At 44.3% G+C, this 14,649-nt stretch overlaps 1 protein-coding gene across 44 annotated transcripts in view; it reads right to left on the bottom strand.

Annotated features, from left to right (window-relative positions):
* PHF20L1 (PHD finger protein 20 like 1) overlaps window positions 1–5,180 on the bottom strand; it is a 76,524-nt gene extending 71,344 nt beyond the window's left edge. For 10 of the 44 annotated variants that reach the window (XR_016235991.1, XM_051844047.3, XM_070075506.2 and 7 more), the window contains exons 1-2: window positions 4,849–5,158; window positions 2,728–2,843 (exon numbers count right to left, since the gene is read on the bottom strand). Coding sequence is in view for 24 of the 44 variants with exons in the window: in XM_051844047.3 (XP_051700007.1) it covers window positions 2,728–2,810 (83 nt within the window). In the remaining 20 variants the exon portion in view is untranslated. Of the gene's footprint in view, window positions 1–2,727; window positions 2,848–3,992 lie in introns of all 44 variants that reach the window. The other 34 variants (XM_070075516.2, XM_070075517.2, XM_089335733.1 and 31 more) reach the window with 14 other exon arrangements.
* Between the last annotated feature and the right edge of the window lie 9,469 nt (window positions 5,181–14,649).

Below are 14,649 nucleotides of genomic sequence, written 5' to 3'. Positions count from 1 at the left end.
ACATACTTGAGAGCTAGAGGGACAGAGAGAGAACAAGACAGGGAAACAGAGACACAGCCCCTCTATCTGCTGGTTCACTCAAGTACCCACATCAAAGCTGGTATCAGGAACTCAATCCGGGTCTCCTAAATGGGTGGCAACGACCCAACTACAAGAGCCACCACTTGTTGCCTCCCAAAATCTACACTGGCAGAAAGATGGAATTAAGAGCGGGAGATGGGCATCAAACCCAAGCATTCCAAAACAGAATGTGGGCATCGTAACTACTAGGTCAAGTGCCCACCCTCTCTGGTATATGTTCAATGATTAACTATTCTGCTCCTCATAATAATGTCAAAGTTCAAGAATCAAATAATCTTATACTTTTATCTGATGCTAAAGCGAAACTTTGTTGAATTTATATGAAATACAGACTGTAAATGGAATGAAAGGAAGAATGTATTAGCCTATATAGAAATAAAATTTGTTAAAGAGATTTTATGCCTCATTAAAATTTAAGTATATCTTAGCAATAGTTGCTCTATGACAAACTACTTAACACTAAAATTAAGACCTTCTGAAGTCTGACTAGTTCTTGAGACTACTGACGTTAAATAAAGTAATAAGAAAATTATTTATTTGAATTACCTAGCATACATATAATACTCTTAATTCTATTAAGGAGCCACTCGAAGCACAATGCCAAAATCTTTATACAAATGAGCTGCGCTCATGATAATCAAACTGATGACAATTATCAATGATAATCATGTGATTTACTTGTACATTCACTTACACTAAAGAGACCTACTATTACCAGGCCTTTAAAATAAGATTTCAATTTCACTAATAGAATAGCTGCATGACATCTAACTCTATTTAGTAAGCACTTACGAAAATCTTGGTAAGGAGCTATACCTTTTGATATTCCAATACTCAAAGCACAGAATAGTAAACATAAATTCAGGCATGGTTTTTAAAGTAGTTCTTTTTGTAATCTTTTAAACTTCTGGATCACAAATTTAACACCTACTAAATTAAAAACATTTAATCACCAAAGTAAATTTCTCACTAGTATCAAAATTACTTTGTTACCTCTGAAAACTACTAAAAGAACTAGTAAGCTATACATTGAACCTGAAGCTAGTTCAATTTTAACTATGTCAGCTGAGAAGCAAGAATATGTTAGTATGAATAAACTAGCTATCGAAAGTGAGTAACTTAAAAAACATATAGAACTAACTTAAGATAAACATCAAAGTAGTAAAAAGTATTATTTCCCATACTCCCACCTGTGTACCTAAGAGTAAAAAGCTCCTCTTGATCAAATCAGCACCGAGACAGCCAATTACTGCCTATACTAGCATCCTCTGTTGCATAACCCAACGCAGGGGTTCTCAGTTGGGAGCATTTTCAACTCCTCCTCCCCCCAGTGGACATCTGGCAATATCTGGAGACATTTTCTATTACCACCCATAGGAAGAATACTACTGCCTGATTTGTGGGTGCATCTCAAGCCCTTCCTGAAAACTGCTATGCACACTCTACTCCTGATGAGACAACACTTAAGACCCCTAAAAAGTACTACACACTAAGATGTAGTTTGGGAGTAGGGGGCATAGTAACTGTACCTCCCCACCTCAAACTATACCAAAGCAGAAACCAAGAGGGCAGCCATTAAGTTGGGAGCCAGGGAAGTATATTGTGCTCTAATGCCAGACACTAACAGAAAGAAAAACCTAGTCTAAAGTCAAATATGACTAAACAAGATTTTTCTGCCTACATCGCCAACCGAGGAAGTTGACTTAATGCAAATCAATCAAAAGCAAAACTACAAAATGCTCATGATGCTTGCAAGGAAGGTGTAGTGAGACCAGTGCTAAAACACTGGGGCCCTAATCCAAATACCCAGGCTTCCGGAGGAACCACCAGCACCACCCAGATGGGTAATCTCTGCAACGTCCCTCTCAGGTTTGGGGCCTGAGAGTGGTAACAGGAGAATCTGCCAGGACAGACAGCTAACCTGAAGGAGTCTCCAAGGGGACTCCTCCTCATCCCCACGATGGCTAGTGACCCTTGTGTATCGCTTCCCGTCTCTCCTTTCCAGATAGGGGTGTAATCCCAGTTAATCCACCACTGTGTAAGGGAAATGCTGAGGGTGAGGGCACTTCTTAACTTAGCTCTACACAAATGGCCAGAATAGGAGAAGAAATAGACAGTCTGAGACAGTCCCACTCTGCCTTGAGATTACTGTCCTCTAGGACGGGAGGCTAAGTGAGAGTCTGATTGTAGTAGTGGAGATATTCTGAAAGCATACTCTACAGAACAAAAGACTATGCTAACCATTAATAAGCTCTGTAATGTGTTCTCCGACAGAGAACATAAAGATATATTTATATCAAAATTTACCTTAACCTCGGGGAGTTTGTTATCCAGATTAATCCTCTCTTGAATTTGCCAATAAAGCTCATTTTAAATGCAGAAAGGTACTGCTACTCTGTATATACCTCGTAGTATAGACAATTACTTTCAGTTCTCAAACACCTAAAATGACTGTACTAAGAACCACCTAAAAAGTTTATAGATGTTAACCCTGAAAACCCTAAAAAGTAGGAAACCTATGTGTATTCAGCTGTGACTACACTGAAGCTTCTGCCACCATTAAAGAATGAACAGCAATCAGTTAACATACTCGTACGTAAGGCTACAGATCCTGTGCTTCAGGTTAAAGTTCCATAGCTTCCGTACCATTTTTGTAAGTAGTCCAGGGCCTCCAAACGAGCACCAATCTCAAAAGTGATTCCAGGACGGTTTGGAGGCTTTTTACTCATCTTGAGAGTCAATTCTTCAGTATTCTCTCTTCACTGCCTCAAGAGGAGAAAAAAATAAAGTTAGTTTCCACTGTGTAGTAGTAAGACGTGTAGGGAATACAGTGTAAGGAAAGAGGAAAAATTCATATTAAAAGCAACACATGAGAAGGTAGAATACTTGCCAAATTTTCAAGAAAGCTGAATGATGATTACCAATCTCTCTAAGCAAAGTACAGTGCAACTTGCAGGCAATCTTGAACATGAATTTTTTTAATGACACCAAAAAGATAACTATTTTAAAATAATGAATAGATAGGTCATTAAAAGTTACTAACGTTCAGTTAAAATGCGCAAGAAGGGTCCACTGAGACAGCTGAAAATGCTCTTCTGTTTGAAAAATTAAGAAAGCTGGAATATGGCTACTGTCATTCCAAGTTTTTCCTTTCGTCTCAACAAATCCTTATTGAATGCCTCGCAACAGGATACTAGACAAGACGGTAGAAGCATACAAACCTGCAAGCCACTCTAGGTACCTGCGAGGGTTTTAACAGTTCCTCTGGTGAGTAGGATTCTTCACTACCTATGAGCCCTCACCTTGGCAGCAGCTGATTCAATCATTTTAATTTTACCAAGTTTCAAAAGAAATTTCTTCCTTACACTTTCCATTCAATAAGAAACAGTGACATGGGTTTCCTTTACTTGGAGAATTTATTTCTACACTACCTCAATATGCAGTGTCCACACTGATGATAGAAGTGGTTCTAGGGTTAAACAAGAAACCACATTGAAGTATCTATTTCTCTCTAGCTCACTCATATGTGAACTGTTCACCAATCTTTTGTAAACAGGGCAGTAAATAGCACGCTTAAGGGGGGCTCTTTTTCACCATGAGTATCTGAGGACTCTAAATATTATTTTGACATAGCCTAATCAGAATATATAGGCCATCAGAAAAGTAAATCTATTGTTCACGGAGGAGAAGAGATCTGTAGCCCATTTTTTTTTAAATATTTAAGATTACTAAGACTATGCTCCCTCCAATTGAAAAAAAAAACCCACAATTGTCAGTTTTTATATAAAACGGTTTGGTCACAATTCAAAACAGACAAAACATCACAGCAAAAATGAAATTCCAAGTGTTTCTTCCGTCCTCTTTGAAAGAATCTTGGGAGAGGTAAGGGGAAACACAGCCTGCACACTCACCAGGAACCTAAGTGCAAATCAAACTGAAAACACTCGGGGCTGGGCGGGGCGGGGGACGGGTGCCCTCGGGGCCTGGCACCGGCCCAGATCAGCGGGAAGAAGGTAGCGGGCAGCGACCAAGGGTGTCAGAGGGCCAAAGCCACCAGCGCTTTAAGCGGAGGGCTCGCCAGTGTCAGTTAACCTAACGCCAGTGGAGCAACCTCACCTTTTCCGAGGCCACCCTCTGCACTAACGGTTTTGTTTGGTTTTGCTTTTTTAGCGTCAAGCTGAGAGCCCCCAGGAAGTGTCCCGGTCAGGAGGCAGAAGCCCCCGCGTGACACTTCCGGACGAGGCACGGCGGAAGGCAAGCTTTGCTTTTGTCTTGGGTGGGTGGCTGGGTGCGGGGGCGGTGTGGGATGCGAAGTAAGCAACTTTCACAAAGTAAGACAGCCTACTGGTGGGAAAACTCGAAGCGGAGAGACAGCAAGGGAGGGGCAGGCAGACAGCGGCGGACACTGGCAGGCAAGAAAGCGGACGGGCGGTGAAGTCCTGGCCGATGACAAGGGAAAGGGAAGCCGGCATTCGGCAAGACGCAGACACGGACAAAGTGCAGCGAGGATCGGAAAAGGCCCGCGAGGCCACAGAAGCCGAGGGGCGGGCGGGGAGCCGAGGCCGCCCCGGTTTGACAGCCGTCGGGCCTCGGCAGGGGGGAATGGAGGCGGGGAGAGGGAGCGGCGGCGCCCAGACAATAGGGCCGGCGAGTTGTGGGAAGCGAAGCGGGAGGGGAGCGGGTCGGGGAGAGAGACCCCGGCGCGGGGGCGTCCCGGGCGGCCGGGCGGGGGCCAGCAGGCCTCCAGGCCCCGCCGCCACCTCTTACCGACTCGGCCTCCTCCCTGCACAGCAGCCGGGTCGTCCGGGGCCGAGCCGGGGCACGAGCAGGGGCGGCCAGCCCGGGCCTCCGCCTCCGCCTCCACCCAGGCGGTGGCCGTGGGGGAAGCAGCAGCGGAGCGAGCTGGGGGCGCAGAGCCGGGTCAACCGAGGTAGCGCGGGAGGGAGCTGGGTCCGAGCCCTCAAACCCGCTCGGGGTCCGCTGCCATCCCCTCCGCCTCCACCGCCGCTGCCGCCGGCCAGCCCTGACGCGACGCCGGGCACCACGACGTCAGCCGCCCGCGACGCGCCGGAAGCAGGCTGGGCCGTGTCACGTGACTCGGAGGGTTGGGCCCGGGCCGCGCAGCCGATTGGACGGCCGCCCTGGGAGGCGGGGCCTGACGACAGTTCGCCAACGGCTCGCGGGAGGGTCCCTGGTTAACGAAGGAAGGAACGCGAGCTCTGGTCACCCATTGGCCATTGTGAAATGCTTGACCTTTGGGAGATGAAGATGAAGGCCATCGATTATGATCGTTGATGGGATGGGAACCAGGTTCCCAAAACCCTTCCTGGACCCTAGGCAGAGTTTTGTAAATGCTCTGCCCGCTTTTTTTAGGGACCCACTCCTTTCCACGTTAAGAATTGAGTGAATGGTTGCTGTTCAAGTCCGTACGTGTCTCTTGAACGGACACTCTGTGGGAGACACTGTACTGTAGATTTATCACGTGACCATCACAACTGCACAGTTCTGTTGCTCCCCACAGCCTGGGAGGTCTTTAGAATGCAAAAGGCAGCGTTTCCCAGGGCGTTGTATGTGTCTGTGTGTGCAGAGACATGACTCAGGACTCCACCGCTGAAGACAGCACAGCTGTGCTTACTGAGCACCTGCCCGGGCCCAAGCAGCACCAAGCACAGGAGACAGGATTCCCTTATGGGGGCAGCGAGCTCGTGGTCACATTCAAAGTCCTGTTGATGCGAAACAGCTTTCTCTCTTTCCGCTGTCCAATCCTGGCTCAACTTTTGTAAGCGCAACATTGCATGCAAATGGCACTTGTATTTCTCTTGCTTCGCAGTGTGGCGTTAAAATAGAAATGTTACTCTCTTTAAGCTTCAATTATGGTGAGATTTGGAAAATTAACCGTATTCATATGCATCCTTTTATTCAAGACATTCATTCAGCACCTACTATGTTACTAATAGCTACTGAGCTACAAACAGCACAGAGATACACAGAAAAGATATAAATAAGACACTCTCTAGTGAATTTTTGTCTTCTTTCTTTTTGTTTGCCCAGCATCTGTACTCCCTGTATGTTTGAGAAATTTCTCACCATGATTGGCATTAGTTCAGGCCACCAAATATTTCTAGAATCATCTTGCAGACACATGACAGGATTTTACTTTCTATCTTCCTTAAAATTATGCATGGCTTTTTGATTTTCTATGACATGAAATTAGAAGTGACCTTGGCCGTTTTGTCACGGCCAGCTGACAAGGTAAAGAGCCAGCTCACCAACTTCTCTCTGTGTGGAACAGGAAAAGTAACATTCAAGATGATAGCTGTTCTATCGACGCAGGTTCTCGACAGATTACGGTGAGCCAGGACTCACTAATAATTGGGAACAAACCGCCCTGAAAAAGCATACAAAGCATTCAAGGCAAACACTTACTGAGACTTGTCTGCAGAGTGCAAGATTAGAAGTTCACTACTTTGGGGCCGGCGCCCTGGCTCACTAGGCTAATCCTCCGCCTTGCGGCGCCAGCACACTGGGTTCTAGTCCCAGTCGGGGTGCCGGATTCTGTCCCGGTTGCCCCTCTTCCAGGTCAGCTCTCTGCTGTGGCCAGGGAGTGCAGTGGAGGATGGCCCAAGTGCTTGGGCCCTGCACTCCATGGGAGACCAGGAGAAGCACCTGGCTTCTGCCTTTGGATCAGCACAGTGCGCTGGCTGCAGCCGTGGCAGCCATTGGAGGGTGAACCAATGGCAAAGGAAGACCTTTCTCTCTGTCTCTCTCTCACTGTCCACTCTGCCTGTCTAAATAAATAAATAAAAAGAAGTTGACTACTTTGGAAGACACTAAAACTAGTTGGACTTGTGTCTCCTGGACCTAGGTCACTCATAGTCTGCCATATTAACCTTTTTACTGACCCCATTGATTCCTATGAACATAACCTACAACTGATAGATAGTACAAGATTTTTTTTTTAAAGGATGAGTTGTTTGAACTTTTTCAAGATTTGAGGGGTTGTTTGTTACTCAGCCTAACCTTACCCAAACTGAGGACAGACTCACTCAGGAATCTCAGAGGCCGAGTCACCTTCCCACTCAACAGGAGAGTGGCTGAAGCTTGGGGCTCTTTGGATTACAGAATGTTGAGCTCTTTTGCAGGTGCAGCAAGAGGAAGCACGTTGCCCAAGCACATGCAGGGTGGAGAGCCTTATTGGCAGGATGAAGTCAGGCACCCAGAACCAAAAAGGAGATTGAACCAGGGCTGTGCGAATTAGATGCCTGAGGATTTTGTATCAGAAGTTGCTAATGATGTTCAACATGAGGAACCTTTTCTCCTGAAACAATGACAGTACCAGCAGTCAAGTTTCTGCTTTAAGCCTGGAGCTAAATCTCTTTGAACCCTGGAAGAATCCCCACTGACCCACAAGTAAGCGAGAAAAAAAGTAAATAGGATAGACACCACTGAACATTTGAGGTTGTTTGTAATATAAACTAATGGATAACACAGATTCTGTCCACTCTTCATTATTTCTTGGGAATCTACCAACTCACCCCCAAAAGATGATTCATCCATTAACATAACAATGAGTCATTGCAATAATGCAACTTGAGAGAAAAAAATGGAAATGAGGACTTACGTAAATGATTTCTGACTTGAGTGGAATGTGTAGGCTAGTGGTTCCCTCTGGAGTTCATCCCAACCCATGGAAGGCATTTTGCAAATGGAAGAGGTGATGTTTTTAGTTGTCACTTTAGTGGGTTAGAGGATTGCCACTGCCTGGTGGTGAAAGACCAGGCTTCTAGACATCCTGAGATGCGTAATCCAGTCTCAAACCTTGAAGAACTGCCCCAACTCACGACTCGCTTTAGAAGGTCCCTCCAGACGCTTGTGGATGAGGAAAACCTGTTTATAATTCTCTGTGCCTAGAACTAAATTTCACATATGGGACCAAATATTTTTGCAAGCTTTTAACATGCATACAGTTTTCCAGGAAAGAAGCAGTTACATAATGCAGGAGAAGCTTGTCCTTTCTTTTGAACGTTACCAAGAGTTTATCCCACTTTAAAACACTCATGTCACCAATTCTTAAATCACTCGTGGTATCCGAGTTCCTGACAGAATACACCTGTATCAGTCTGTATTTGTAGCTATTAGTTCAGGGCAAATCTAAATTAGATGCAAGCATCTAATTTCTTCATTGTGTCTCTTTGGAGTCATGACTGAACATTGATGTTATGAAATGTGTGTTATTTTCTTATGAAACATTTCCATGATGCCAGTTCTTTATATTATCACTATGTCAGATTGATTTGGTCAAAATACGTATGTAGCTTGGTTATGTGATGTGAGAATTTAATTTCAAAAGAGTAGAGAAGGTGATGCATAATGTTTTAGAAGGGGGCACTAAGTCTAATGAAACTGACAACCACGTAAGGTAGGCTAGGATGTCTTCCCTCTTTTGACCGTACAGAATCAGAAGTCAGGGCAGCGGCACAGGACACAGGAAAATCTAGAGATGACTCCCCAGCTCTGTAGCAAAGCTGTGTCTTGCTAGTTCCCTCTCTTGGCTTCCACCCCAACACAGCCCTCTCACAGATGGTTGATGCCATCAGTCACTGCATCTCCAAATATAGAAAGAAAGAGTTTACAGCTGTGTTTGAACAGAGCCAAACAAGCAGTGGGCAAATTATCTTGAAACAACGGTTGTTAGGCAGAAGTCACTGAACTAAATTCCTCCAATGTTAAAAATATGAATATGGAACCACAATGTCTCCTGGAATATTTAACAACTGCACACCTATTTTAAGCGAGGCAAAATAACTACTAAATAGCAGATATTCCTTGATTACATATAAAACACAAGCAAGCTGCTGTTTCTTATATGTTTATTTAACATTTGTATTTAGCAGAGTAAAGAAGAATCAGAGCAATTCAAGGTTTTCAGTCTCTTCTTACATATGTCAGTAGGAAGCTGAACTGCTACACCAGGCACCTTCGGGAAATCTCTCCATTGTAGGTCCTTAAAAATCTTGAAAGTGGCACCCCATCACTGCCTCCACCTGGCAAACAGCTCACTTGTCTTTTCTGGCACCACATCCCTTTATCAGCTGACCTGGAGTGATGGTTGCGCAAGAACTAATTGCTGGCAGTTGGACCTTCAGGCCATATGAGAACTGACACAGACATTGTCTCCTTCTCTGTTCAGGCCTCACTCTGCTCATGGTTCCAGTGTATTTCCCATTGTGCTTTGCAGGTTTAAATACCACTTCTTGAAAAAGGACGTGGAACGTGCCAGATGACGTATTACTATATGTCTGAGTGCTACTCAAAATCCACCTGTGTTTCTGAGATTTGAGACTTTCAGACTTGTTAGTAATGATTTTGAGGTATCACAGTCTCTGCTACTAAAGGTCAGAAACTAGAAAAAGTAACTGTATGTTTGGTTTAGTAATTGCAGCCAGGCAAGCAACAAACTCCCTTTTGTGAAGATTCTGAAGCAATGAAATGACCATAGAATTGGTCGTCCAAGCCCAGACATTTGGGAGGGAAGTACCATGAACAATGCACCAGAACAGTAGGTGGATCTCCAGACAAACTGGGACATCTAATCATTGCACATAAAAAATAAATAACGAGAAATAGGGGAAGGCTCCCTATGGAGTAAAGCACTGGATATGGAACCCAGTCTTGATTCCTCAATGGACCATTCATTCTCCTTTGCCATGGCAGGGCCAAGGGTGGGCTGTTTTCATTCATCTGCATTAGACTTAGTGGGCTGTTGATTGAAATGGAAGTTCCTAGGCTCTAATTTGCATCCTGTGTTTGGAACCTGGAAATCTGCATTTTCACAAGCCATCCTAAATGATTTTTATGTGCACAAAACTTTCAGACCTGAAGTGTATTAGTATTCTTCTGGTTACCTATGACAGAAAATTCAACAAAAACAGATGTAAGCATAAAGAGACTATATGGGTTTTGGAGAATTAATACAAGATAATGGATAAGTCTGCCTTCTGGGTGAATTTGACTCAGGCATCAAATCCTAACCTCTCTCTGCTTCCCAGAGGTGGTTCCATTCATAGGGTTGACACCCAACAGTCTCAGCTTTCTCATTACAACATTCTGGTGAACATAAAAACAAGTCCTAGACATCATTGTCTTACTGGACTAAATGAAGTTTGATGCGCAGCCCTGAACCAAGCATAGCGGCCATGGGAGTGACCCATATCGAGTTGACTTAGGCCTGGGTCCAATTGCTAATCAGACAGGTGGGAGAGATTTGTTCCAAAGAAGATGGACTGAGACGTTGGAAGCAGTAGTTTGTTTAAAGCAAAATTGGTATGTTGTGACTTGAAAGAAAGAGAATGAAAGTTGGGCAACAAGAATAATATTCAATGCAACTAATTTCTACTGCCTGTAACAATTTTCAGTCATCCAATAAAGCTGAGAATATGCTCCCCAATTTGCAAACTTAGAAAAGCAAACCAAAGGAGAGTTGTAAGCCAAATATGAACCAAATGGAGTGAGTGATTGACCTAACATTTATATTTTTGATTCCTTAGGTGTTTGTTTTATAGAAGCACATTGGGAGAGAGTGTTAAAACCAGGGGGAGAAGAGCGTGAGCAACAGAACACAGTAACTATCCAAACTAGCAGCAATCAACACTCAATCTCTTAGCAACCACTGTTTTCCTTGAGAGCAGAGCTGGTAGCGATTGAGTGACTCACTCAAGTACGGCGGACAACACGTATGTGTGCATCCGTTCATCTTCAGGCATCTATGTTATCACTTAATCTCTTAACTTCATTTGGGATGCAATAGCAAAAATCCCACAATCTGGGTGGTTGAAACAACACAAATTTATCTGTGACAGTTCTAGAGCTTTTGAAGTCCAACACTATTCTTGGTGGGCAGTTGGTGGCCTTTTACATGGCAGAAAGAGATCAGCTATCACGTGTCTTCTTCAAAGGGCACTAATACCATTCGTGAGTGCTCCACGCTCATGGTGCAAGTGCCTGCCCAAAGTGCCATCTCTAAATAGCAGCGCCTTGAGTATGAATGCTTTGATGTGTGAATTTGGAGGGGATACAACTATTCGTTCCACAGGACTCAAACTTTTATTGAATTGCTACCTAGTTTTAGAAACTTGGTGATGGAGACTGAAGAAACAGAAAGGAAAATATAACTTGGTTCCAATACTAAGGTGACACCACAGTGAGAAGATGGACACACACACATAACTCAGTTTGTAATAGAGACAATAGAGGATGTGGTCATTCTGAATTGACAAATCATGGAAGATTGCTTGAATTATGATTCGAAGCATGAGTAAGCTTCAAATAAGAGTTTTAGGCAGATTCTAGAATCAGCAATTCCTTGCAGTTCTTTGTAATTTTGATTCTAGTGCTATCAAATAAAGAATATTCTATTTCCATCCTTTCCTACAAGCGTTTATTCAGCACCTGCAATGTGCCAGGTGCCATGCTGGGTCAAGGAGCACACTAGCAAATAAGCTTAATTCCTGATCTTAATAGTATACTCAAGTAGGCCAACATGCAAACTGAGCCATTTTGATAAATAGCAGGCCTTTGTAGGTAAGAGCAGGGAGGGTCCGTGTATGAGCCCCTACCAGTCTCTTGCACTTGGTCTGTCTACACTGTTGGCCCAGGACCAACACCTCAGATGTAGGAGGGGAAAGGCTCTGGCCGGGCCAGGGTATTGGTCAGTGAAAGCATTGTGACAACCCGTTGTTTGTCTTAGCAAAAGTATTGAGGCAACTCATCCATGTGATCAGGTATTGGATTACTTCCTCTTTTGTGTTTTTTTCAAAGCATTCAAAAGAATCAGTTTTACCAGGATGTGAGTGAACATGGCTTGGTTTTCTTTATTTTCTTTCCTCATATTGTTCTTGTTTTCTTGAGAATTATTGGTTTCTTGAAGATCATAGGAGACATAAATTTGAAGGACATTAACCCATTGATTTTCTTCTTTCTATTTCATTTTTAATGGCAACCTAAGATAATGAAGGCAGGGATTTGTAATTACACCAGGAAAGGAGTTAGACCAGGAACTGTATGTTCAGCCTGATACTTGTTAGTATGTTTGCACACCAGATACTTCTCTGATTCGCTTTTCTTCACCTGTAAGAGGGCATTTTAAAATTATTTTACAGAATTGTGATGAGTATTAAATTAGATAGAAAAAGGTTAACATGTTTTTGCAAACCATAACTGACATATCAAAACACCAGGTGTTTCCTCATGTGCCTCTCTCGTCCTTTTCTGGAACTCATATCTCTGGTCATTGTCTTCTCTAAGGGGGTCCCAGTTCTATTCTTCACGATTTCAGGAAGACACACATTTTCTGAGGGCTTACTTTGTGTCCAGCCCCAAGATTGCTGCTGGGATTTCAGCAATATTCCAGAAATATTATTTTAGTCCTAATAAGACACGTTAGCAAGAAAAGAAATTTGAGAACATTGATTACAGAAAATCAAATGTGAAGGCAGATAGTGAAAGTATGGCAATGAATTTAACTATGTGGAAACTGTAGATTCTAAAAAGCAGGAGAAGCTATTAGTGATTTCATTCTTCTGTCCTTATCTGGACACGAGATACTCCAGTGTCATAACAAGGGAACCAACCTGAGCTGTTTCAGTAAATCCAAATTGACTTTGTCTTAGTACCTGGCTCAAACTGAATCAAGCTATTCTCCAGATGTTTGTGCCCAACCCCCACCCCAGTCCCCTTTTACCCTTAGTGGCTTTCTGATCTCACTGTCTGACCACAATTCACACTGCCAATGGACTCTTTTCATTATTATAAACTCAAAACAGTTTGAAAGTTCTTCAAAGACAGAGGATTATTCCTAAGACACAGGACGGACACCTGAGCAGTGAATACTCTGACAAGTTCAAGGTGCTTGAAAACAGAGGGGTATGGATAACTGAAAAGAACGGTAAGTGTGGATGTTTGTCCAGGGAGCTGACCAGAATCAGACAGATAAAAAAGCTGTTGTCTCCGTTCTTGAGAAAGTGCATACATAGTCGAAGAGGTGATGGGTTAGTACAAAGAACTTCCGACAACACAAAGTCCAAGGAATCTTTCCATTTTCAACTTCCACACAAGGAAAGTAGGTTGGGGGTGGGTGTGGGCAGCCATGTGCTGTAGTGGGTAAAGCTGCCACCTGCAAAGCTGTCATCAGTCATGGGTGCTAGTTCATGTCCCGACTGCTCCACTTCCAATCCAACTCCCCGCTAATGGCCTGGGAAAAGCAGCAGCAGATGTCCCAAGTGCTTGGGGCCTTCCCACCCATGTGGGAAATCCAGATGAAGCTCCTGACCTGCCTTCTGCCTGGTCCAGTGTTGGCCATTGTGGCCATCTGAAGAGTGAGCCAGCGGATGGAAGATCTCTTTCTCTGTCTCTCTCTTCCTCTCTTTCTCTGTACTCTTCCAAAATAAATAAAAAATAAAAATAAATCTTAAAATAAAGAAAGTAGGTTGGGAGAGTTGCTCAGTCCCCCAAGGAAGGCACCAGAGGTGGCCAAAGAGAGCAAAGGAGAAAGGAGAATTTTTTTATTAAAAATTTTATTTATTTATTTGAGAGGTTGAGTTACAGACAGTGAGAGGAAGAGACAGAGAGAAAGTTCTTCCATCTGCTTGTTCACTCTCCAAATGGCTGCAATGGCTGGAGCCGAGCCGATTCGAAGCCAGGAGCCAGGAGCTTCTTCTGGGTCTCCCACATGGGTGCAAGGGCCCAAGGATTTGGGCCTTCTTCCACTGCTTTCCCAGGCCGTAGCAGAGAGCTGGATGGGAAGAGGAGCAGCCAGAACTAGAACTGGTGCCCACATGGGATACCAACATAGCAGGTGGAGGATTAACCTACTACAGCACAGCGCCAGCCCCAGGAGACTTTTATTATCCAAGGGGTAGAGCCTGAGCTGCACACCTGGGAGAAAACTCGGGGCTCTCAGTCAGGAGCAGTCCCTCCTCCCAGGGTGTGGGGCTCTGTAACATGCCATCATCCTGCTTCAGAGTACTCCTGGGCCAGCTGAAATCATGTGTCCCCCGTCACTCCCATTTCTAACAGCACTTATTTCTAGACCTCATTCTGCCCTTGATCAGTATTGAATGGCGAGCACTGGGGCAAGACGGTTCGGAAATCTTCATATCAAGGTACAGTCGAGTTCAAGAAGAAAGGTCAAGTGTGGTGAGAGAAAGATGAAACTGGAAAATGGGCCAGGCCGGATCCCGAAGAGTCTTGCAGACCAAGAGGAGGGTTTGGAACTTGAAGAGAGAGAGAGGAGCAGTGATAAGCCAGGGAAGATGTAGAGGAGTGACACAATCAGAGATTCATAATGAAAAGTCATTCTGGCTGCAGCGTAGAGGCTGGTCTGGCGTGTGGCAAGCAGACAGGAGGCAGGTGTGAAGTCCAGACAAGAGAAGGCAGTAGCTGGAGCCCCAGAGGAGACAGGTGCGATGAAGCAAGGGTGGCATTCAGGAGCAGAGGGAGATATGGTGTTGATTTCTGCCCAGTTTCTTGCTTTAAAAGAATTGATTTGAAAGTCAGAGTTATGGGGTGGGG

Source organism: Oryctolagus cuniculus, chromosome 6, assembly GCF_051225735.1.
Source record: "Oryctolagus cuniculus isolate XC-2025 breed Fujian yellow rabbit chromosome 6, ASM5122573v1, whole genome shotgun sequence".
NCBI classification, from domain to species: domain Eukaryota; kingdom Metazoa; phylum Chordata; class Mammalia; order Lagomorpha; family Leporidae; genus Oryctolagus; species Oryctolagus cuniculus.
This window is presented reverse-complemented; position numbering and strand designations above follow the sequence as displayed.